Here is a 25,986-nt window from a genome sequence, read left to right as displayed (position 1 = left end):
ACTTCTGTCTTTGAATGCAAAGCAAATGTGACAAGTTAAGAACAAGATTTAAAGGCCTCTTTACAGAAACCAGTACTGGTGCAAGAATATAGTAAATAGGGTTTGGGCAAGGGCAGGGACTAACTCAAGCTGGTCAGCCTAAAACAAATAAAGTCAGCAAGAGAAAGCAAGCAAATCAGTGTTACAAACCACAAAGCCAATTGTAAGCAATGGACGGAATGCATTCCCAGGGAAGCTTTCCGAATGTTCCCAAGAGGCTGTTAGCAAACCAGACAGCTATGCTGTCTGGTAGGCTTCATCCTATAAATGCTGTAAACTTGCTGGAGTATTTTTTCTTCAAAAATCAATGGAAAAACGTATTTATTCAAGGACTTTCAGCTTGGACACAGCAATGGATTTTTCTTCATGCTTCAGAGTAGAAAGGCTGCGTTTATGAGTAGGGGTTTGTCTCGGATCACATTTATATCTGCTACTCTACTTTTATGCTGTTCATCATCCTCTTTTCACTTGCCCCTGCTGGAAACTTAGATATTCTTCACCTTTTAAAATAATAGAAGATAACCTTCAGTTGGCTACTTCCTTAAATATTGAATTCTGAGAATCCGCTATTTATATCCTTAGCAACATATTAATCTATGCCATTTTAAGTTTCCCTTCCTTTTCAACCTGCATCCACCCCTTGCACCATCCCCAGTAGGAAACACAAGGTTGTGTTTTATCTGAAATTGAATACTTCCATTTCTACACTAGCTAGTACCAGTCACCTTCACAGTATTAACATCTGCTCACAAACTCGATCTCACTGTATCTTTAATCCAATTCTCATATCCCCAGAAATGAAATGACTGCATTTGTGGTGCGCTTTAAAAATCACAATTCTGCTAATAATATTTATCCTAATGTATACAGAAATAATTGCTTAGTCGCTATAGTGAAGAAACAAATGCAAGTACAAAACATGTCTGCAGATCTTATTGAGTAGCATTTGCTGTCCCTAAAGATTTACTTTTCGTCAATTAAGCTTGCCCTAAGACTTCTCTTGCCAACTCATTCGTGTCAGTTTTTTAAATCAACACATTTTAACACAGTTATTTAATAATAGTTGCTTCACTTTTCTTTTTCTCCTTTATATTTGTTGTGTTCTTTTGGTCTATCTAACCACCTTTCATGAATAAACTTCTCTGTTGAAGCTTGTTTCTCAGCTTGTATTTTCATGAAGCCTATCCCAAGCTGTATTTGTTGATCTCTTTCAAGGGATAATATATCGGCTTTTCTGTGTAGCTGCTCCATACGTGCGAGAGGGATGTATTTACTGTTATAAATAGTCAACATTGTCTCATTATTGGCCAGCAAGTGAGCCCATTTCAATGAAGAGTTTAACAGAATGCACAGCTAAGGGGAAGCCTTCGCTTTCTCTAAAATTGTGACTTTTATATGCGACATTCTTGTTTTGGTAGTTCTTGACTTTACAGTTTACAAAATGCCTTCTGTCAAGATCTAGTCCATCCATGAATACCCCATATCCTTTATTGTAAATTACAATGGCTTTGTTTGTTTTATTTTATTATTTTAATATACTACCTCACCAGTCTAGTTTCTTGAGCTCCCTCGCTCTAAGTAGACTTCTGTTTATTGATATGTAAGGTAAAGTGGAAGGGCGCCAAGACTCAATGCAATCCTGATGCGGAAGCTTAGAGAGTACTAGCCACCTAGAACATACCTTACTGTGACTGATAGGTCTGATTGAGGAGCTCTACTCACATTGAATCTAGGATGAACCACAGCCTACGCATATTAACCGGGTCTGACGGGACAATTGGATCCATATAGGCAGATGCAGAGGACCTTTCTGGGTCAGAGTCTATTTGTTGACTGAAGATGTAAAATCTAGATAGTACTTGACTTTCCAAGACTGTTAAGATTATGTCTGAAGGCATACTGGGACTCTGCTGGGAATTATTATTATTTTATTTTATTTTTTTGTGTTCAGTGCTCCAGCCGCATCGTAAGAATCATGGCCACTACTTTACTGAATAACTGATTGAACATTGGGTGATAAAATCTTGTGAAGCAGCTTAGCTTTTTAAAACTAGGCACATTGATTGAGGGCTCCATCTCATAGGCAACATGAATCTTACATCCACTTGTCTAAGGTCCCCATGTTTTATTCTCAGATGTTTCCTGTAATTCTTTAATCCAGAACAAACATTTTATACCCTCAATTGTTTTTCTTTTTTTTGTGACATGGGCATATGTATTCTTTTTATTTAAATAATATATTTGTATTACTGAGGAATACTTCTAGTCCCCCAATCTCCTTCGCCCTTTGCATTTTTGCTTTCCCTAGGCATTAGCAGTACATTTCATGCAAGTTCAAACACTGATACATCCCTTTGGGCTTAGCATGTACCTGTGTAGGAATGAATAGCTTGTACCTGTTTGAACAGAGGGGGATGCCCACCGTTCTTTTAAGAAAAAGTGGCGCAGGGGTGGTGAAACCCGTTAAGCCCTGCAGCACTCCAAAATCGAGCCCTATCACAATTATCTGAAAATAAATCTCTATTAGTTCATAAGTTGACTCAATTTTTCTTAAAGTAGTATACTCAACTGTTAATATATAAAGTGAGTACCTCTAGCCCAATATGCCATTCAGTAATACTGTGAACTGACAAACCTTAAAACATTTAACTGGAGCATTATATTAACACAATAAACTGATACTGAAATCAACTATAGGTTTTTTCTTTCTTGACCTCCTGGTCAAGACCTTAATCTGTCAACCATCTTTTTCAACTGCCAGTTTAACAGTTGCCAGCCATTTCAGTCTAGTTGGGGAAATGCCCAGCTTTGTTTCTAACAGACACAAATAATTATCAGCTGAAGATGAAAGCCTGCCTATTCACTGGCCTTATGTATTTTCCCTCTACGTTCTGTTTTGGTGTCAAATCTGTGACCACAATGTTCACTCCAATCAATCTTAACTGCTAGTCTTACTATTCTAGCAGGCTCCTCTCATGTTGTCCCAGAGCATAATGGGATTGTGTTTCTAGATATGAAAATGCAACGCAATCCAAGACATTGACCTAAAACCCCAATTCTGACGCTGGCATTCTCTTGTGCTAAATATACAGTTTTGTCACTATGCTGTGAATATACATTTTACATTAAACAATCTGGTATTGATGGGGCATTGCTTGCAGCCAGCATGGTGGAAACTCATACCTAGTGCTCTTGCTCGGTTTGACAAACTCCTAAACAATTCTGTTTTCAGAACCACAGCGCAGGTGAAACTGACGAGCATCTGCCATCCGATTGCTGTGGTGACTGAGACTGCCCATCTCGCCTGCGGTTCATGATGTAATTGGTCTATAACTGGGTGAGGCCTGCAGTGGCGAGGTGAGAGTTAGCAGGTACTTACCGAATGGGTGTGCATGACACCCTTGTGCCACTAGGAGCATGTGATGGGTCACTGCCCTTTCCGTAGAAAGAGAGAAGTTGTGCCTAGGCCTGGGTGAAGTTCACAGAATGTGGTACTCCGAAAAGTGACCCAAACACTCTACCGCTGTATGTGGAGTTCCACAGGCTGCGGAGTGCGTTAGGTTGCGCCGTTCGTGCTGATTTTTAACACTTAGTATTTATCTTTAAGTCTCGGAAATCTTTACGAAACACACTCACTGGATGATGTCAAAAGTGATGTCACTGACCATGCCATCAGTGATGTAATATGTGACGTTGTAAACAGTACATTGCAGGGTGTAAGTTATAGTTCTCTCAGGTAACTGCTGAATTTCTTTGGTTTTGTACGTGTGCAATCTGAGCCTAACTATAACATTCCTGTAACCTTCCATTTTTTATTTTTTTTTTGCCAATACTTTACTCAGTGTTGTTCATCACTGAGTAGTTATAGTTAGGTCAGGGGTTCCAGAGGAAATGCCTTTTTTTGTTTTGCTAATAACTTTGGCGCCTTTCGATTAATCTTCACGAAAGTTTCCAAAAAAGTCCTACTAGTTCATTAGTTCATACACCCACAGGTCTTACACACCAACCACACCATCAATCCTCAGACATCAACCAACTTACAAACACACTCGCAGCAAGTCACTATTCTCACATACTACCAGCTAGTGATCACTACACTGCCAGTGAACCTCCAATCCACAGCCAGTGAACCTTCAGTACATACACTGCTAGCCAAACACTAGTCCACACACGCTACTAGCCAAAACCTTGCCCGCACTCGCTGCTAGCTAAACACTAGTCCACACATGCTGCCAGCTAAATGCCTGTCCCCTCACGCTGCCAGCCAAATGCCTGTTGCCACGCACTGCCAGCATAGCCTTTCCCCACCCACTGCCAGCATATGGCCCCGCGCTGCCAGCCATATGGTTGTCCCCCCCCCGCACTGCCAGCCATATGGTTGTCCCCCCGAGCTGCCAGCCATATGGTTGTCCCCCCGAGCTGCCAGCCGTTTGGTTGTCCCCCCGCGCTGCCAGCCGTTTGGTTGTCCCCCCCGCGCTGCCAGACATATGGCTCTTCCCCCGCGCTGCCAGACATATGGCTCTTCCCCCGCGCTGCCAGACATATGGCTCTTCCCCCGCGCTGCCAGACATATGGCTCTTCCCCCACGCTGCCAGACATATGGTTGTCCCCCCGCGCTGCCAGCCATATGGTTGTCCCCCACGCTGCCAGCCATATGGTTGTCCCCCCGTGCTGCCAGCCATATGGTTGTCCCCCCGCGCTGCCAGACATATGGCTCTTCCCCCGCGCTGCCAGCCATATGGCTCTACCCCCGTGCTGCCAGCCATATGGTTGTCCCCCCGCGCTGCCAGCCATATGGTTGTCCCCCCGCACTGCCAGCCATATGGCTCTTCCCCCGCGCTGCCAGACATGTGGCTCTTCCCCCGCGCTGCCAGCCATGTGGCTCTTCCCCCGCGCTGCCAGCCATGTGGCTCTTCCCCCGCGCTGCCAGCCATGTGGCTCTTCCCCCGCGCTGCCAGCCATGTGGCTCTTCCCCCGCGCTGCCAGCCATGTGGCTCTTCCCCCGCGCTGCCAGCCATGTGGCTCTTCGCCCGCGCTGCCAGACATGTGGCTCTTCGCCCGCGCTGCCAGACATGTGGCTCTTCGCCCGCGCTGCCAGACATGTGGCTCTCCGCCCGCGCTGCCAGACATGTGGCTCTTCGCCCGCGCTGCCAGACATGTGGCTCTTCGCCCGCGCTGCCAGACATGTGGCTCTTCGCCCGCGCTGCCAGACATGTGGCTCTTTCCCCCGCGCTGCCAGACATGTGGCTCTTCCCCCTGCGCTGCCAGACATGTGGCTCTTCCCCCTGCGCTGCCAGACATATGGCTCTTCCCCCCGCGCTGCCAGACATATGGCTCTTCCCCCGCGCTGCCAGACATATGGCTCTTCCCCCGCGCTGCCAGACATGTGGCTCTTCCCCCGCGCTGCCAGACATGTGGCTCTTCCCCCGCGCTGCCAGACATGTGGCTCTTCCCCCGCGCTGCCAGACATGTGGCTCTTCCCCCCGCGCTGCCAGACATGTGGCTCTTCCCCCCGCGCTGCCAGACATGTGGCTCTTCCCCCCGCGCTGCCAGACATACGGCTGTCCCCCCCCCCCCCCCCCACGCTGCCAGCCATATGGCTGTCCCCCCCCCTCCGCTGCCAGCCATATGGCTGTCCCGCCCGCGCTCCAGCCATATGGCTGTCCCCCCTGCGCTGCCAGCCATAGGGCTGTCCCCGCCTCCCCCGCTGCCAGCCATATGGCTGTGTCCCCCCCCATCGCTGCCAACCATATGGCTGTCCCCCCCGCTGCCAACCATATGGCTGTCCCCCCCACTGCCAGCCATATGGCTGTCCCCCCGCGCTGCCAGCCATATGGCTGTCCCCCGCGCTGCCAGCCATATGGCTGTCCCCCCGCGCTGCCAGCCATATGGCTGTCCCCCCGCGCTGCCAGCCATATGGCTGTCCCCCCGCGCTGCCAGCCATATGGCTGTCCCCCGCGCTGCCAGCCATATGGCTGTCCCCCCGCGCTGCCAGCCATATGGCTGTCCCCCCGCGCTGCCAGCCATATGGCTGTCCGCCCGCGCTGCCAGCCATATGGCTGTCCCCCCGCGCTGCCAGCCATACGCCTGTCCCCCCCACTCTGCCAGCCAAACGCCTGCCCCCCCCCCACTCTGCCAGCCAAACGCCTGCCCCCCCCACTCTGCCAGCCAAACGCCTGTCCCCCCCACTCTGCCAGCCAAACGCCTGTCCCCCCCCACTCTGCCATATGGCTGTCCCCCCGCGCTGCCAGCCATATGGCTGTCCCCCGCGCTGCCAGCCATATGGCTGTCTCCCCGCGCTGCCAGCCATATGGCTGTCCCCCCGCGCTGCCAGCCATATGGCTGTCCCCCCGCGCTGCCAGCCATATGGCTGTCCCCCCGCGCTGCCAGCCATATGGCTGTCTCCCCGCGCTGCCAGCCATATGGCTGTCTCCCCGCGCTGCCAGCCATATGGCTGTCTCCCCGCGCTGCCAGCCATATGGCTGTCTCCCCGCGCTGCCAGCCATATGGCTGTCTCCCCGCGCTGCCAGCCATATGGCTGTCTCCCCGCGCTGCCAGCCATATGGCTGTCTCCCCGCGCTGCCAGCCAAACACTAGTCCCCACACCCTGCCAGCCAAACGCCTGTCCCCACACCCTGCCAGCCAAACGCCTGTCCCCCTCATTTGCCAGCCAAGCACCTGTCCCCCCCCACTCTGCCAGCCAAACGCCTGTCCCCCCCCACTCTGCCAGCCAAACGCCTGTCCCCCCCACTCTGCCAGCCAAACGCCTGTCCCCCCCCACTCTGCCAGCCAAACGCCTGCCCCCCCCCCACTCTGCCAGCCAAACGCCTGTCCCCCCCCACTCTGCTAGCCAAACGCCTGTCCCCCCCCACTCTGCCAGCCAAACGCCTGTCCCCCCCCCACTCTGCCAGCCAAACGCCTGTCCCCCCCCACTCTGCCAGCCAAACACTAGTCCCCACACACCCTGTCAGCCACACACTAGCCCCCACACACCCTGTCAGCCAAATGCCTGTCCCCCCACACTCTACCAGCCAAAATGCTTGTCCCTTCACACTGCCAGCCAAATGCCTGTCCCCCACATGACACCAGCCAAACACTAGTCCCCACACTCTGGCAGCCAAATGCCTGTCCCCCTACACTCTGCCAGCCAAATGCCTGTCCCTCCACACTCTGCCAGCCAAATGCCTGTCCCTCCACACTCTGCCAGCCAAATGCCTGTCCCTCCACACTCTGCCAGCCAAATGCCTGTCCCCACCCACTGCCAGCCAAATGCCTGTCTACCCACACCAATACTTACCATAGTCTGTCGCCCTTTACTCTCATGGTTGCTCCCAATACTTGAGTTGCGCATGGTACTGTTTAAAACATGCTTGGGGCAGTACATACAAATCTACTCTTGTACTCCTCCTCGGACACAGACTCTACATCACCGACAAAAGAAAGCATTTTTTAGGTGTTGAAGGAATGTTGTCACAAAAGTGGCGATCTTTCAGTTTAGCCACATCCTCGACTACTCTGACTCCAGGAACCCTTGTTTGCTCTACTGCAACAAGGCTGCCTATTACAGACTGCACAAAACCCATCTTGGAATTTGGAGAGAAATCTTTTAAAATACCTTAAGCATTAAAAGATGCTAAATGAAATAAATGAACAGCCAACCTCTTGTATCGGATAAAACTTTCGAGTAGCAATGCAAGACCGCAACCTTTGTCATACACTATGTATCCTCCGATGGGCTTGTTGTTGTCTAGAATGCACACTGGTTTGCACACTTCTGCTACCTGATCACAAACCGTCTCAGGCGCAGTACGTTCATCGTGAATAGTTGTGAGCATGTGAAATTCTCTTTTGTCTGAAAATTTCAGCACTGCTCAATCCCCTCTGAAATTTCTTACACACAAGCTCTTTAGGATAACGTTCATGGTTAAAGTGGATTGTGCCACATGCCACAGTGCTCACTCTAAGCAATTTTTTAAATAATTGTACACCTGTGTAGAAATTGGTGACCTTTGTGAAAATGAGCTCTGGATACTTCCCACACAATTCTTTCACTGTGGAAGGACAACTGGGACAATTGAAAGATGCCTCCCAATGTACACCCTGAAATTATATATGTATCCAATGGCTCTTTCACACAACATATACAGCTTAATCCCATAATGTGCTTTCTTGCTGGGTATTCCGTGTCTAAAAACCAAACGACCCTTGAACAGGCACAGAAAAAATAGAAAATGTTACCTTTGAGGGAGCGATCCTTGCCAAAGGGGTTGCTCTCCATAAACCTTATTATAATACAAATCCCTGGTGTCTTTTGGTTTCCATCCCCTCAGGGGCAGATATGCCTGTAAACGGGCTATCTGTCCACCAGCAGGGTGGAAACAAAAGCAACTTTTCTCATTTAGAAGAGTAATCCTTGCCAACGCGGTTTCTCTCCATAAGCATCATTATGTTCACTATCCCTGAAGTCTAATGGGGTCAACACCCCTCCCCCTGGGGAGGCACAGATCGGCTTAAAAAGAAGCTGATCTCCCCCCGAGGAGGTGAAAAATGGCCAAAACATGTGCCAGCATATTGGAGAATGACCCCTGCCCAAGGCTCCGTTCTGCCACCAAACAAAATCCATGGTGGGGGAATTCCAGCAGCACAATCGCAGTCCCACCCGCGATCCTGCAGCAGAAAGGGACTGAAAAGAGCCACCGGGGTACGGAAAAAATCATTTCCTTTCCCCTGGTGAATCTCTTCCACCCTGTTCATTCCCCAGCAGATGTGGTGGACGAGTCCCCAGCACCTGAGCTTCTGTGTTAAGGACATGTTCAGCACGCCCTTAGCACCCAGGGGGCTAACAATGCACTGACCTGTAACTGTGTCAGCGACTGCTAAGAGAAGCCTAACACACAAGGTTACACTTCGTAGGTGTTCCTTTTCCATCCTGTGTTGGATGAATGGCATGAGATGCAGGGCGGAAGTTGTGGCCTCTAAAGTTTGAGGTGCGTTGTCATCAGCACAGCGTAAGGAAAGGCGAATACAAATTAACACATTTCATGGTGTAGCTTGCAGAAAGTTTATGAATGACCCTGTAGCCCTGAACATAAAGAATCCCAGCATCTTGAAAATCTTTCTTTGAGTGAAAACACTTTAATTTGAACAATTCACCACAGTTGTTAAAATGCCAACTGTATTTTTGTAGTGACTATTATAATGATCAACATAGCTAATTCCTTACTCAATGGCCAAGTATTTTGAAAACTCTGAATGATCAAATCTCTTAGAATATTTGCAGATTTCTTATGGATACTTGTGCCGCCATGAGCGTGCAAAGGCCTGGATGTACAAAGTTTTCCAGCATCTTGAAAATCTCTCTAAGATTAAAAAGCACTTAAATTAGACAAATTTCAATGTTAAAAAATGTAGTTAGGTAGGGAAATTGAGGTTTGAGATTGTACTAGTGATGCATGGCAGAAGTGTTAATTGTTCCAGTACCCCTTAATTCGTTTTCAAACGTGGTTTGTCAAAGGTCTAAGGGTTAACAAGGACATGGGTTCTTTTACAATATTACATGGGATAATTAGAAGAAATATTTAGTTTCACGTTTCTTCTATTTTGAAAGACCTGCCTTCCTGCTTCAGACGCTTCACACATGCAGTGCAATTTTATGATGGAGTACCCATTTCTGCAGCTTTTTGAATGATCAGTTTCTGCAACTAAATTAGTGTTCACGCGTTAGGAAACTCGGAAATGATAGTACACTTCTCCCTTGATTTCATGTCGAGCCATAGCTCTCCAGAATTGATTGAAATGGGCAGCTCCTGCAGGAAACTATGTCTTAGTCCAAATGTACTAGAGCACCTAAGCACCGCCAGACATGTTGTACAGAAGCAATTTTGTTGTTTAAGTTGGGTCCGATGGGTGTTTGTCCACCTGAATCCTCACTTCATAATTTAGAGGTGTGTTAAGTGCCCAATATCTGTTCCAAGAGCAATCAATCCAACCAAACATTGCTCGGGCTAGGTGCTCGAGGTCATTTCATCTGAAGTGTGTGTTAGGCAGCATTGCACTGTCATTAAGGCATTTATGAGCAGACTGAGTAAAACAAAAAAGTGGTGGTTGAAATGCTTGAATTAAACTAAGCCCCTAAAAATTCTGTCGTTTTTTAAGCTTAGTGCACCACTAAAGCCGGCAACCAGTTGTATGCAAATTTGTATTGGGACAGTCCCCAAGAACATCTTGCCCACATTGCCTACTAGAACATAACCATTTGAACAAGGGCAAAACTGATCTGCGATTGCTTATGGTCCATTTAATGGGAACCTGGCCTAACAGCTTAGGTTGGGCGTTTTGATTTGTCCTCTTCTTTAAAGGGACAGGCAGCCAAAAAAGTGCACCTGAAGAAATTATCACAAATTCATAACGATCCAAACAAACTATTCCCCCCACCATTTGCAGAACTCTAAATAGGAAGTACGTCTATTTCCCACCTATATCCAAAGTCTTAGAGTAGCCTTACATTTATGCTTTTTCACAACTTAACTAGCTTGAGCAAACTGCTCAAGAACTGTTTCTTTGCTCGCTCTGTTCCATTTTACCCTCTTGTCTTCTTGTATTTCAGTGCATCTGGAGTTCATCTAATCAGTGCTGGGATACCCTTTAAAATAGCTGTCATGCTTTACCATGTTTTCCTACTGTATTCTACCTGTCAGTTTTAGGTTTCTCGGTCACAGCTCCTGAGTTGTGCTTGAAAAATCTATTGTATTTAATATATCTTACAAAGAGCTTGCATCTCGCCCTTACTTCGTATTTGTCTGTGTGCTTGCCCCTTTACTTTTCCTCCATTTCTATTGGTTGTAGTGTTCTATTTTCTATTGTTCCTTGTGTGTTTCTCTTATGTGTCTCCCGTGGCCCTCCTATGTGTCTCCCCTGGCCCAAGTACTTATTTTCATCCGCTTTGATGGGTGGAACCTTTTATTAGGTTATGGCTGCACAGCGTTTACTGTTACTTATCTTCCCTTGGCTGCACGCATTCAATTTTAATTTACTAGCTAGCTCTCAATTCGAGTGCATCTGCAGGCCATCTCTCTCCTCCCCGGCGTTTGTAGGGCTGGGTGTGAGGCCACAGTGCGACTCTCGGGCAGGCGCCATGTTGAAAGTAATTGTGTAAAATAGGGCAGAAGAGCTGGCCATCTCGCAGCGTTTATACAACCGCATCTCAAGGGAGTGATCTCTGTGGATTGTGCTCACATTTACAGCAGCCTGCGCCTTAACTAGCCTGCTAAAATCTGAGGTTTTCCCAAGGGCCCCCATTTTTAGGTTGAGCTATTATATCCCGCAAGGGATTAATAGCTTGAACATATAGTAGGGGAATCAAACTCTTGAACAAGTGCGGATTCCTCCCAATGCATGTGAAGTATTGAAGCGTGACGCTTCACACCCCATATGCTTGTTCCCTGCTACTCGCTCGCTCCCCTGCCCCCCCGCCTCCCGCTCCCCCCAGTCTGTGCCTCGCATCATCTCATCAGGCCCCATTCATTGCAGTCAAGACGTGATAACATAACATAGGCATCTATGACTCATGGGATGTACTTCTCCGTTAACTTAGCTGTGATTTCCAATACTTGACAGGGGGCAGCGATGAAAGGGTAGGGATACGTTTCAGGGTGTAGAGTTCTTTGTCACATATCAAATGGTGCATCTTAATTGCTAATTTAGTCTGGTAAGTTAATGTGAGGATTCTTTAGTTCCGACCCACAGATAACTGAACTATTTTTACATTCCAAATGGGTCAGTTTAATCAAAGCTGCTCAACAACACGGACACGTTTATTTCAGTACCGTGAAATTACTTAATAGTAATTATTCACGCAGACAACCGATCAACATTTTGAAAATTACTTGCACCAAAACCAATATGAACTATTTCTTAAATAATTGACACTCCACTGACTTTGAAAGTCTTCGGTATTCTACATTGAAACCACATAAACTGTATGATATTCATATTTGCAAGGAATATTTTGGCTTCCCAAAATGCAAAAATACATTAGTCGCCCAACGGCTGCTTTGCAAGGATGCCAAATAGTAGAATCACCTGGTCATCAACAAAAGTTAAGACCGTGATTATCCTTATTAGGGGCTTGCTTATAAACGTACATATAATTGTTTAAATGTTATGTTACAGACGTGATGAGCCTCCCAAGCTGCTCCCCTGCCCCTGCAAAGCAAGCCAAGAACATCAAAGCGACCAGCCGCTTTGAGTCCATTTGCCACCATCCACTTCACGCGCTCCGCAGGTCATAAACAGGACCATCTGCTCGTGAATCGGAATGCTGGCATGGTTGCCCAGTGCTGCCTTTCCTCTGCCGGCTTGTTTTACAGTGGCATTTTGCATGCTAGGATATGTAGGTCCACAGTTTATAACGTGAAAATAGAACTTCAAATGCCAACATTCTGTGTTTTGTTGACTGTAAAGTTGAGGCTGGATTATTGTGTCTCACAGAAAATAAGACTCCTTGGCAGAAGCTAGTACTTGTAGCTGGTAATTGACCTAAATAAAAACCTATGTTTTTACTTGCACTTCAATTAGGATTGAATGGCGTATATAGCAACATCTTGTGAATAGGCATGCAATGCTGCAGGTAATGTGGATGGAAACAGACTGCAGTCTGTTACTCGTTTTGTTGGGCAACATTTATTTAATGATTTAAATACTAATGTACTCCGGTTTATTTGTTAAAAGATCTTTTTATTGCACAGAAAACAAAGAAAAACGTTGAGACAGCAGCTTGCTGTGTAATGTTAAAACACAAGCATACATTGTCAAATTTCCATCTGATCCCTGAAGCCCCCCTCACCCATCCCCCTCCCCAACCATTCAAAAATTAGTAACAAAGTCCAGATGTCTTTGGCCCTGAGCATCACTGTCAGTATCAGCCATAGGTGCACATACCTCTCCCCGATATGCGTTCCATTTCCCCTATATTTTAGTCCATTTGTTCTGACAACTCTTACTCTTATAGATTACCACGCCACAGCATCACTCAGCACCACTGAATGGCACAGCAACCCTCAACGCCACAGCATCACTCAACGCCACAGCATCACTCAGCGCCACAGCATCACTCAGCGCCACAGCATCACTCAACGCCACAGCATCACTCAACGCCACAGCATCACTCAACGCCACAGCATCACTCAACGCCACAGCATCACTCAACGCCACAGCATCACTCAACGCCACAGCATCACTCAACGCCACAGCGTCACTCAACGCTACAGCGTCACTCAACGCCACAGCGTCACTCAGCGCCACAGCATCACTCAGCGCCACAGCATCACTCAGCGCCACAGCATCACTCAGCGCCACAGCGTCACTCAGCGCCACAGCGTCACTCAGCGCCACAGCGTCACTCAGCGCCACAGCGTCACTCAGCGCCACAGCGTCACTCAGCGTCACTCAGCGCCACAGCGTCACTCAGCGCCACAGCGTCACTCAGCGCCACAGCGTCACTCAGCGCCACAGCGTCACTCAGCGCCACAGCGTCACTCAGCGCCACAGCGTCACTCAGCGCCACAGCGTCACTCAGCGCCACAGCGTCACTCGGCGCCACAGCATCACTCGGCGCCACTCAAGGCCACAGCATCACTCAAGGCCACAGCATCGCTCAAGGCCACAGCATCACTCAAGGCCACAGCATCAGTCAAGGCCACAGCATCACTCAGCACCACTGAAGGCCACAGCATCACTCAGCACCACTGAAGGCCACAGCATCACTCAGCACCACTGAAGGCCACAGCATCACTCAGCACCACTGAAGGCCACAGCATCACTCAGCACCACTGAAGGCCACAGCATCACTCCGCACCACTGAAGGCCACAGCATCACTCCGCACCACTGAAGGCCACAGCATCACTCCGCACCACTGAAGGCCACAGCATCACTCAGCACCACTGAAGGCCACAGCATCACTCAGCACCACTGAAGGCCACAGCATCACTCAGCACCACTGAAGGCCACAGCATCACTCGGCACCACTGAAGGCCACAGCATCACTCTGTGCAATCATTCAACAACAACTGATTCTAATATGTTCTCTCAATGTTTCAAGCTTTATTACAAATGTCACAAAAAGATGTAAATATTTCACTGCTGTTCTTGGATTTTCATCACACTAAAATACACTGAACATAATCTTCCCAAAAAGTATTTTCAAAAGTTTAAGCTATTGCCATTATACATTACAATAACTTTTATTTAAGTATTAATTATTTTTAAAAAAAAGCCATTGTTATTTGTAATATTAATACATCTAAGTCACGTAAATACAACACATATTGCATTACAATGCTATAGGTGTCACGTTTGCGAAAGTTAAAAATATTGGCATTGTAAATGACAAAGCTATTAATTTCGCTATTTTCAAAACCAACACATAAATAAAAAATGTGTCATTTACAATACCAATAGCTCAAACTTTCCTAATGCGAGACCTATTGCATTGCAAAGTCTTGTTTTTGTTGGAGAGTGGATCAGATGTTTAGGCTTGACTCCTTTTTACTGCTTTTATAATTGTTTTGTTTTTCCTCTGCAGCGGGGTAGCCTATCGCCCAAATGCATTCGTCCCCTCTTAAGATTCTTGTGGCTGAGAGGCACGCTGTTTTGTATAGCAAAGCACACCACACACAGCATATGTATCTGAACTTACAAGTTCAGTTAAAATATAGTAATACATGTAATGCCAGATAGAAAATGCCCCTTTTAACAATTCTTACTCTCCTCATCTTCATCAAACATTGCTGGAGGAGCATTGGTGGCGTTCTCTCCCTGTGACTTGCACCTTTACAAGATGCCTGCTGTGGAAGAGAAATCAGTTTCACACAGCCCACGGGCATCTTGGAATCCTCACTTTCATTACTTAAGGAAGAGTCCTCCTTCATACCCATGATTCTGTTTCCCTTCAGCTGCTTTAGACACAGGGGGCAGAGTTGAAGCAGACAGTCACAGCCGCTGGATCTGGAAGTATAAATCTAGACTTTCTGCCTCCTCCCCCGCCCCCTTTCTTCTGCCCCACTCCAACAAATTTAGTGGTGATCCGACTCTGCTGCAAGCTTGTTTAAATGTTAGCTATTCACTCCTTAAGTTTGCATGTGTTTGCAGGTTGCTTCCCTCCTCCCGCTGCATGTTGCTGTTGCCTCATTGTTGTTTCCCCATAGTTGCTTCCCCCTTCGTTGCTACCCCATCGCTGCTTGTCCTGTTGATATTTGGCCCTCGCTCCTGTTTTGCTTGTCCCCCCACCACCTCGCATCCCCCTCCTGCATTCTTGCTTGCCCCGTTTTCAGATGTTTCACCGAGACAGCAGCCTATTAGTGAACCTTGCACGCACAATTCTTCCTTATTAGGCTTTATAGATGATGCTGACAAGCGCGATCTCATTACGATACGCAGGGTGCACATGTTTTCTAGTTTTTAGGTCTCGGCTAGAAGCGCGCGCAGCCCGTTCTCGCCAGAGAACTATAGCTGTCGGCTCAGCCGACAACGAGTGGAGACAAGAGCTGGCCACGCGCGCAGCATTCTGAATGGCAGAGGCCGATTCAGACGCGCGCCTTCGGATTGGGTCGCGCGCGTGAGCTTGTAACATTGACAGCTCACGACGCGCGGCTGGTAAGTTTCGGTTTTGCTATCAATTTCTTTACCTCTTCTGTTTCCTCTGCCCATTCATCTGATCCTCCGGACAGTTTCCCGCCCCATCCGTCCCATCTTTCTACCCCCGCGCCCCGCCCTTCTTTTCGTGCATCAATATGTACCCTCCTAACAGCCAGAATAAACTCCCTCGCACCTCCTGGCCTCGGGATCTCGAAGCCCACTATAAGCTGGACCGGGCATCACCTCGGCCAATGGAGGACGGAGCAGGAGGTTTGAGAGTGGGGCCCGGTGTCCCTGGGTTCGGTCCACCCTTAGCGGAGGGGGCGGTCACGGTTACTAAGCATGGCCAGACCCTCCCCGGCCCGTCAGTCCATCGCTGCTCCAGCAGACCCAGCGCCTAGGTAAGAGCCTGCTTTCACTAGGGGCTAGGGAGGGAGGGGGGAGTCACGCACTCAGGGTATGTGGGGGGTCCCCGACTTGTGTACTTCGCTGTATCCCAGTAGTCCAGCAGACAGCGAGGCAAGATGGCCACGTAGGGCGCAGTTACGGGTCCGGCCCCGACCTACCATCATGCAAATTGGCCTGAACTTGCGGTGGTGCAGAGACTGGAAGGCGTTGTGGAGGAAGATGACGGCCGCCTCTGCATCAGCAGACTAGGGCCCCTCTGACCTCACAGCTTGCAGTGATGGCCCAGAGCTGCCTCTAGCGCTGCAGACAAACCACTTGCCTGCCCTGAACTGTGGCCCGGCGCGGGCCCGAGGGCAGCCTATGGAGCTGCTGGCAGTAATTAAATGTTGCTCCCCTCCCCCCCCCCGTTCTCCCCCAGAGTTGCGGACAGCGGCAGGGGCCAAGGGTGGAATGCATGGCCATTGGGGAGCCCTCAACCGCACCTCCTGATCCCCTGTGGTGCTGGTCCTTCCTGGAGTGAGCGGAGGTGGGGCTGCATGGCCGCATTGCCGATCTGAGCTGAGCCGTGGTGCTGTCCTGCTCTGACCCTGCGGTGACGGACGGTGTTAGCAGGCAGATCGCGGCGTTTCTGATCACTCGCGCTACACGAGTGCACTGCGAATCGAGCTGAGGCGGAATCACCTGGCCGGTGCCTGGCACTCTCATGGCTGCTGAGTGGGCCCTGCAGGAGACGTGCTGCCCCGCCAAGACCCAGAGACGGAGACTGACCCAGATGTGGCCCCCACATACCGCTGAGGAGGGATCATCGAGTTGCCCCTGCTAGCTGTGGTGAGTGGGGTAGCGGCCTCGCCTGGGCCTGCATCTGCAGAGGCAGGTGTAGGTCTTAGTGCATGGTCATGACCAGCGAGCTGCTGCTGGCGGGACGGCTGGGGAGGCGATTGGGCCCGTGTATGCCGGCCATGGGACTGGGTCGGATTCCTGCATGGTGCAGACGCCGGGCGGCTGAGGGACACCCTCTACTTCCTAACCTGTCCTGAACATGCAGAGCCCTCACCGCCTGTGAGACACTCAGACATCGAGGCCTTCATCTGGCCTGGCGAGTGACTGCCATTGTGATGCTGCGCGGAGTTGGCAGGAGCTGGGAGGCCTGGATTATGCAGCCTATTTGAGACATTGCTTTGCGCACTCCTGCAATACGTCTTAAACGATGGACTCAGCTCAGTCAGCAGGTGCTGAACCCTGCATATGTGGAGGTGCAGGCTCTATAGGCCCATCACCAGAGACACGGCATTCAGCCTGGACCCATCTGCAATAATTATATGCATTTGGACGGCGTTAATGAACATGATCAGCCATGCTTCTTCTTGTGGAGCAGATTGAGGGGAGAGAGGCTGCCTATATCTCAGTATTGCCTGGTCATGAGGCTGCTGCTCTTCCTGATTGCCGGAGGTGTGTGTGGAATCGGGGGTAGAGCGCCTGGTGCCCGTGCATGCCTCCCCATCCCCGCTTGCACATCTCAGCTTCTCTTGTGTGCATCCCTCTGCCACCCTGTGCCCCGCGTTTAAGCATACCTCTGCGCTTCCATTGTTTCATGTGTGCACGTCCCTGCTTCCTTGTGTGTGCACACCTCTATCCCTTCTCTCTTCGTGCATGCTTCTGTCATAAGAACGGACGTGGTACAAGTAGGCTGTTTTTTATTTATTTATTAGTTTTCACTTTTATATAGCGCAAACTTTACCCGCAAGTATCAGAGCACTTTAAATCAGCATGCTTATAACAAGCAAGACTAGCACTCTATATTACTGCCAACTTAACTTACCATAAGCAACAGCTAACCACTCACAAACAATGTTTATATACCAATTGCAAATAAAAAAATAAATAATGCAAAGCATTGTCATTTACAATGCCAGTAACTCAAACTTTAATGCTGCGAGACCTATTGCATTGCAAATGCTTGTTTATATTCTTATTAAGGAGAAACCCAGCCAGTGCTGTAAGCAAAGCGCCATTAACGGCGAGGACATTTTGTACATGGACTCAGCGAGCTGTTGTGCTGTTTTAAATGTCAGTTATCTAGCTAATGCAGAGGTCTTCAAACTTTTTTCTCTGAGGTCCCCCCATAGCAAAATATTTTAAAGTTGGGCCCCCCCTTCAGAACCCTATGACAATGACTGGGAATTGGAGGGACAGGGCTGAGCGTACGGGGTCAGGGCTTATGAGCTCATTTAATGGATACTTTTTCAGTAGCTCATAATCCACAATAAATCTGAAACCTACAAAGAGAAAATTCATCAAACAGAAATTGGGCAACAAATTCTGCTCCCCATAATCAGTGTTTTTTGTTCACCTTGCACAACAGGCGCCAATGCAGCTACACCTGTTGTACTAGTGATAAATAGTAGCGGCCATGAGTAGAAGAATATTTTCTCTCTCTCCCACCAATGCCTGATAATCACTACTGTCTTGAAACAGGCTCTGTACCATTTGTTTTTTGGGAGTTCTATTCAGCGCAAACTTGGCCTAAGGGCATTGGAGCGCTCTTTTACATGAGCACCAGTTACATTACACAGGGTTAGATTTTTTGTTTGTTTTTAGGCACATGGAGATTAGGTGATTTGCCAACTGGACGTTGAATCACCATCGGGAGCCAACAAAGGCTTGAACTAATGAAGCCACTTGTTGCCTCAGTGCTCTGTCCATCATCTTATTGTGTTTGCTTTGTTCGCCCGGGGGTTGCCCAGACGTGGGTCCCTTGCTCACTTTGTCGCTGGATTCAAGCTAGCCTGGCTGATGAGGGGTGTTATCCGAAAACCGGTCCCAGGATGCTTGTTTCCGGTCAGCGGAAGACCTAGCTAGGCTGTTCATGCTGGACTGTTTCCATGAGGAATAGGGTCAAGACTGATTTGCATATGGCTGGGTCTCAACTGCGATGACAAAGTGGGCAAAAGAACGATGATGGATTCAACCCAGATCTAATAGTGACTGGGGCTTAGTGTCTGAAAAGTTTCAGCGCTCTGTCCATCTTATTGTGTTTGGAATGTGAGGGTGTTACCAGTTGAGTTCTTGAGTGCGTTTTTTTAACGATCACTCATCAAAATGTTTCCAGGTGTAGTTTGTTTACTTATTACTAAAATATATTGATAAAAATTATGACTTACATATTCTCAGTGTTTTCTGTCACAGGCTTGGAGTGTTTAGCACTGTATACACACATTCCACTATTCCCTACTGTGCCAACTAGGAGTCAATATTGTGATTATTTCAGTTGCTCGTTGTATTTCGGGGGTATACTGGTACTAATAAAGTGAAATCTTTGCCCAGACAGTATTCACATGTGTACAAATGGAAACATAATGAAATACTATCATAAAATGTGCCACATTAAGTTGTATTATTTGCATTTTCTTGAAACATAATTTATTTTACCCTACCGCATAACTTTGGTCCTTTCCTGCTGCATACTTCTATTGGTGCTGCTTTCTGGCCACAAACATACATTTGCCTTGATTGCATTAGGCAACTGAGATTTTCGTAGTAAAATTGATTAGTTTAACCTGCATTTATTTTCCATTTAAAGTGTGCATATTTTTTTGTTTGCAGTTACCTGAAGGTTAGAAAAATAACAAACCTGTTACATAATATATTGCTCTTTTTAGCCACATCCTTGACCTTGACCCCCGGTAATTCTGTGTTTAGGAATGTAAGATTTTAGTAGGATCAGAATAAATCAGGCCACTTTACTTGGTAATGAACAGATGAAAAATATGCACTGAAACACGATTTTCACACATAATTTGTGTGCAGCATAGTTTTATCTTTAAAACTGTACGTCTGTGCAAATTAAGTGACAATTTTAATGGGAAATGTGCTATCTGCAAATAATGCACTTTCACAAAATGCTTTAGTTACATTAAAAAATCACCTGCCTCATGTCTATTAAAGTTAGGTTAGCTGCAGAAATTTGTCGTAATGAAAAGTGGGTCGTGGTTTTTAAAAGTTTGTGAAGCACTGCCCTAGTGTGTACACTCGTCTGCCATTGTGCTTTGTGAAAAGGCTTCCTTCATGGAACATTAAACTCTGATGCTAGTTTCGGTTGTTTAATTTCTATTTCAGCGCCTGAGGATCCTGTACACAAAAATTCTCGCCACACTTCAGACTGTCCCCCAAGAAGCAGCCTACAGAAAGTACACAGAGCAAATTATAAATGAAAGATTCAATGCGGTGAAGACGGTAAGCTTCTGCTTGTTCCCCAGTATTCGTGCACCATTGTGGTTTTCTGTAGAACCATGCTTGAATCATTGTCTCTGCGTGAGCGTTCTCGCTTTGTTATACCAAACCTTCTTCCATTGCAACACGGCACTGTGATTTCTATAAATCGAGCACTGAAAGTTCAAGTGATGTGCACAAATGTTTCCCATGGCTAATCCAGGACTTGAGGGCTGCTAAATCCTTTGTAGTTACAAGGCCGCTCCTCACCTCGGTGACTGCGACTCTTTAGCTACAGAGCTGCACAACATTTGTCCCCATTGTTAGAGACCATCAGGCTGCAGCATTAAACCTCATTCTCCTTACATAGCGATGGATTCCGCGCTGCAAACATGAATATGAAAACCCAGTAAGATTATTAACTGGTGTATCTAGAAGTAAATTGACTCTCCTACTGTTGTCCTCTCGTAAAACTGTTCTCTTTATTTGAGGGAATAACTGTTTACATTTGCTTTTAACTGAACTCGTTCTATAATTTGAGTGAAATAGAGAAAAAAAGTTATTTCCTGTATTATTTTCATACCGTGTGAGAACAATGCAATGTGCCATATTTGTTAGTGGTATTCATCAGTGAATGTTAGTGAAAGCACTGTTGTAAAATTTGTCACAGGTCTTAGACATAACAGGGAATAATGGTGACGAGATGGATAGGCAGGAGCAAACACTGGTAGGTAGAGGCCCATAGTAAGCCTATTGTATGATGACGGGATGGATACAGAGGTAGCACACTTACAGTGTGGTTCAAAACTTAGAGATGAGTTTAGTGTGTGAAACGCCGATGAAGCCCTGCCATTATGGTCTTCTAGGAAGAGGGAGATAATGGGAACCATCATGCTAATCTGTTTCATACACCACACTGTGCAGAGATGAACCATGATTCAGTGTATATGCTGAATTCACACCTCAGAACATATTTTGTGGACATCGAAGGCTCTTTTGGTGTGATAGTGAGGTTTGCTTAGGGAGGCGAAGATGCACAGGTTCGGAAGGGTTTAAAGTCCGGTTCGGTGTCAATACTTTTACTCTTTTATTGTAAGTCTCTGCCTGTTTCCAAAATTCTCAGCCAGTTGGCTACTTAAAATCTGCCTGTGCTTGCCATAAGGGAGACGTGAAGCCCAGTCAAAAGGTCTTCAAAAACAGAATAGCCTGAGTATTTTAAAAGAGTAATTCAGCAGCATAGCTGATGTTCTTCAGTTTCAGTCTCTCTGCTACATTTTGGGGCACATGCCTCAACATAAGGAATTGCGATTCCTTATGCATGTAGGAATCGCTAAAAGAAATTGTAATTCCTACATATTCCTTAATTGCAAATTGCGATTCGCAATTAAGGAATAGCTTCCCATTCATTCCTATGGGCCTAGAGTCCCATAGGAATGAATGGGAATTGCATGTGCAATTTGGGAGTACCAAATAGGCACTCGCAAATTGTGCATGCAATTTCAAGGGTGCAAGAGTGCCAAAAGGACACCCTGATGCACCCCTGAAATTGCCATGTGACCACATGTTGCGCGCACACATGCCCCAAGTGCATGTGTGTGTTTAACATGGAACTTTGAAAAATGCGCTTTAGTGCATTTTTCGACGTTTTCGCAAATTACCATCAACTTTAATTTGATGATAATTTGCGATCCCTAATTGCGAATTCGCAATTTAAAATTGGATCATGCATTACAGTTAGGGAATCGCAATGTGCAATTCCCTATATGCATTCCCAATTCAAGTTGTCACAAATTTTGTGATTACTTAAATTGCAAATTTGCATTTGGGTTGATGCATCCTAAATGCAAAAATACCGGTCGCAAAGGGGCAGATTCGCAGAATCTGCCGCTTTGTGACCGGTATTTAGAATTATGCATATGCCCCTTAGTGTTATTAAGAGATCTACATTTTATTAAATGCTTTTATTTTGTTTATGTGCTTTAAATTGCCAACTGGGATGTATACATATTAAAAGTGAAAACTGTTGTGTGCTCTTGCCCTAATTTTCTTTTTTTTAAATACATAACAATCTCAGCCTGTTGATCCATATTGCTAAATAGTCAGTTAGTCTTCCCTATATTTATCTCCATGGGTAAAATTGGCTCCTTGCTGTGTTGTCCTTCACAGCAACATAGGTGTGACCGTTTGTATTTTCTAAATGAATGAGCCCCAACTGATTGAAATTGAATGTCCCCAACACAGAGATCCTCAGATTGAACTGTAGGTCATCTATCTCTTTGGCCAATTCTCTTCCGTGACCTCCAATGAAGTGAATCTTATAACTGAGCATGACCTGTGGACGGAACCACAGACCCATCAATTCACCAAGGCAGTCTTTTCACATCTAAAGTCTTTGAGGACATATTTAACGTCATACCCGACTCAAAAAGAACATGAGTGGCGATTGTCTAGTTCAGTCACTCTAGAATGCATTATGTTTCTTGAATAGGTATTCCTTCTCCTGGAGACACAGCAGAACGTTGCAGTTCACAGTTAGTTGAGTTCGAGGTGTAGAGATCCCCCAGTTATTCTTATATTAACTTTGTTTCAAGGAGCCAAATTAATTGAATTGAAAGCCCTTTCCTTTACCAATGAGGCCTTTTGTTTTCACATCAAAAATCTCAACCACATACTCCAACCAGAGCTAATCAGTCATTCAGTACATTCCTTTTGGAAGTCCAGACTCTCCCAAGTATTTCTCTGGAGGTGGAGTCTCAAGATGTGCCCCTCCTGACAGGTAAACACTTTAAAATGTAAATATAAGCACTTCTTAAAACTCCACCTCTTTTAGGAGCCAATTCTGCTCGTGGTCCAGTAAAAGTGAACTTGAAAGTATACAAGAAGCGCAAACAGAGGGATCTGCTGATGTGCAACTAGGTGGGGCGATTCTTAACATTTGAAGGGAAGCTATTTTCTGAACTTCCATCAGTGAACCAAGGATTTTCTATGGATGAAGCAAGTTTTACAACCCGAACTCCCATGAGGCAGTCACTCTCCATAGAGTGAATTCCAGTGTGCAGGCATGAAACGGGAGACACCTTGAGCAGCGTTCTCTCTCCTTCGGGTGGCCTGGCCTATACCTGGATCATATGTGGGTGCAAGCATATGAAACTTTATTTAACCCCTTCGCTGCGGCGGCTATTCCGCCGCAGCGCTAAGGGGGAGGCGGGGCCGCGCGGCTGTCCCGTGCTCGTGATGGAACCGCTCCGTTACGGCCCTAAGGTGTGCTGTGCTTGTGACGGAACGATTCCGTCACGGACCCGCTCACCCATTAGAACGTCAGCGCAGGCACGGAATTCACACAGCGCAGGCGCGGCGAGCAGGCCGTGACAGAACCGTTCCGTCACCAGCACAGCCCACCCGAGAGGGAACGGTTGGGACGGGTTAATTAATGCATAATAATGGAACACTTGTAATGCCTCCACGCACTGACTGGGCTCAAACACTAAACTTAAACGAGCGATGTGCACTGAGAGTGATGAACATAAACATACCCCTGTGCATGTACTGTATAATCAACACTGCACTCTCAGAAAAGCGTCTATCTCGGTCTCCACCTGCATTCCTACATCTAGCTCTATAATTGGAAGCACTGACATATCCCAGAGCAGCCAGCCTACCAGCATTTTCAGTCTTAAAGTTTTCTGCAAGGGCATATAATTGGGGCTCCCGGTTTTATGGTATTTATTTTTTTGACATTTCCGTCAGCTTTTTTAATCTATATTTATTTTTTTGCGAATTTAATTTGCATTTATCCACATTAATTTTCGGTTTTGTGAAAAAATGAGGCTGACATTAGCATATTTCCACTTTTATTTAACCAATAAATATGCACTTGTGCTTGAATGCCTGCCAGGTTTCAATGCTGTGAACACCTGCAGAAGGTAAGTTAATGCACTTGTATAAAAATATGCACATTTCAGTATCAACCTTGTGCATATCTACTGCTGTTAAAGCCTCTTTTCTAAAATACCTCTCTTTTTTAACCGCGCTACACAGCTTTTGGCCTGGCAGACCATATTTAAAACTACTCAAAGCAAACAAATTTCTGTTTTTATCCACATTTAAAGATAAATACAGACGAGAAAATAAATGTTTTCTGACTGTATTTATCTGTAAAAACAAAAAACAGGGAGCCTTACATATAATTAAAGGTACCTGTTATCCGTTTTTACTGATTTTTTTACAGATAAATACAGACAGAAAACCATTTGTTTTATTGTCTGTATTTCTTTTTAAATGTGGATAAAAACGGGAATTTAGTGCTTTTTGAGTGGTTCTAAATACACTTTGCCATGACTGTCTGGCCAATAACTGTGTGGATTCATAGGTAAAGGGGTTAAAAAAGGAAGTAATTTTAGTAAGGAGGCTTAAACAGCAGTAGATATGCACAAGGCTGATACTGAAATGTGCATTTTTTCATATAAGTGCTTTGATTTATCTTCTGCGCTGGTGTTCATATCACTGAAACCTGGCAGGCATTTAAGCATGACTGCATATTTGCTGGTTAAATAAATGTGGAAATATACCAGTTTCAGCTTTACTTGTTCACAAAACCCTTAATAAATATGGATAAATACACATTAAGTTGATAAAAAATAAATATGGATAATTACAGACTGAAATAACAAAAAAATAAAAACCATAAAACCGGGATCCCTACATATAATGGAGTACATCCAGGACCTAGTGGGTATTCCATAGCCCTCTGTAGGCAATTGCCGATATGACCCTTGAAGTAAGTGGAGGTTGAGTAATGTGAAGGATAACCACCCTTGGGCCCACTCGATGCAACCTTGGATAGAAGAGTGCATTCCAACTCTTCATGTTACAATGGCTCTTTTGTATTTACACCTCATTCAAAACTGGTTCCCTAATAATAATAATAACTCCACTGTTAATGTTTTCTCCTTGGTTTTTCATTTTCTAATGTTCCATGTTTTTCCCGTGGCATTCCTAAACTTGATTGCTGCTTTATTCATTTAAGTGCATTCTAGGTAAAAAAATGCTGGGGGGGAAAAGAGGGCTTTGCTTGAATTATATATCTGATCGAACTGCGATAACTTTCTTTGTAGTTATCCAATAACTTTATATGCAGTTGAAGACCCTTCAAACCAGTCACTTTTTGCTCACCACATTTACCCCACATTTCTTTCGATTTTGAGACTGTATCTTATACCATACTATGAGATACAAGGAATAGGGTTGATATTGTCACATATTTGGCAGGTGGGATTGAAACTTGATCACGGTAATAGTATCGGGCCAGTGTCTTTTCCTTATCATGTTTATAGGGTGTGTTTCAGTTAGGTTACTCTCAACTGGAAGTCTCCAGGACTTGCTTATTCTTACTTGCCTTCTATTTCAGTCTTCTGCCTGCCCATTGTGAGGAAATTATGCTATACATTTGTCAGAGTGCCAGGCCTAAGCCCTTAACACAGTTATTCAGCACTTATGACAAGGCTGTTACTGTCTTTTTGCACTCTTCAGGGCAAGCCTCTTAAGTTGGCAATGATGTTGTGTTGCAGTGCCCGTCTACAACATTGATATAAGTTGGCCCTTCAGGGTGTATGCTTAGATGCAAGGCTGAGGCACTTGGCTGTGCACAGGGCTCCAAGATTTTCATTCTTGGAGGGCTTGTTCCTCTTTTCTCCACG

The 25,986-nt window shown here is 46.3% G+C and overlaps 2 protein-coding genes across 2 annotated transcripts in view; both read left to right on the top strand.

Moving 5' to 3' along the window:
- The window catches only part of NDUFA5 (NADH:ubiquinone oxidoreductase subunit A5), an 81,394-nt gene that overhangs the window by 21,816 nt on the left and 33,592 nt on the right, over positions 1 to 25,986 (top strand). Inside the window, exon 3 of the mRNA XM_078680888.1 lies at positions 20,198 to 20,314. Coding sequence (XP_078537014.1) covers positions 20,198 to 20,314 — 117 coding nt within the window. The remainder of the gene's footprint in view (positions 1 to 20,197; positions 20,315 to 25,986) is intronic.
- IQUB (IQ motif and ubiquitin domain containing) overlaps positions 20,248 to 25,986 on the top strand; it is a 431,014-nt gene continuing 425,275 nt past the window's right edge. Inside the window, exon 1 of the mRNA XM_078680839.1 lies at positions 20,248 to 20,314. The gene's annotated coding sequence lies outside the window, so the exon portion shown is untranslated. The remainder of the gene's footprint in view (positions 20,315 to 25,986) is intronic.

Source organism: Lissotriton helveticus, chromosome 1_1, assembly GCF_964261635.1.
Source record: "Lissotriton helveticus chromosome 1_1, aLisHel1.1, whole genome shotgun sequence".
In the NCBI taxonomy this organism is placed as follows: domain Eukaryota; kingdom Metazoa; phylum Chordata; class Amphibia; order Caudata; family Salamandridae; genus Lissotriton; species Lissotriton helveticus.
The sequence above is the reverse complement of the archived record's forward strand: the minus strand, read 5'-3'. Positions and strand labels throughout refer to the sequence as shown.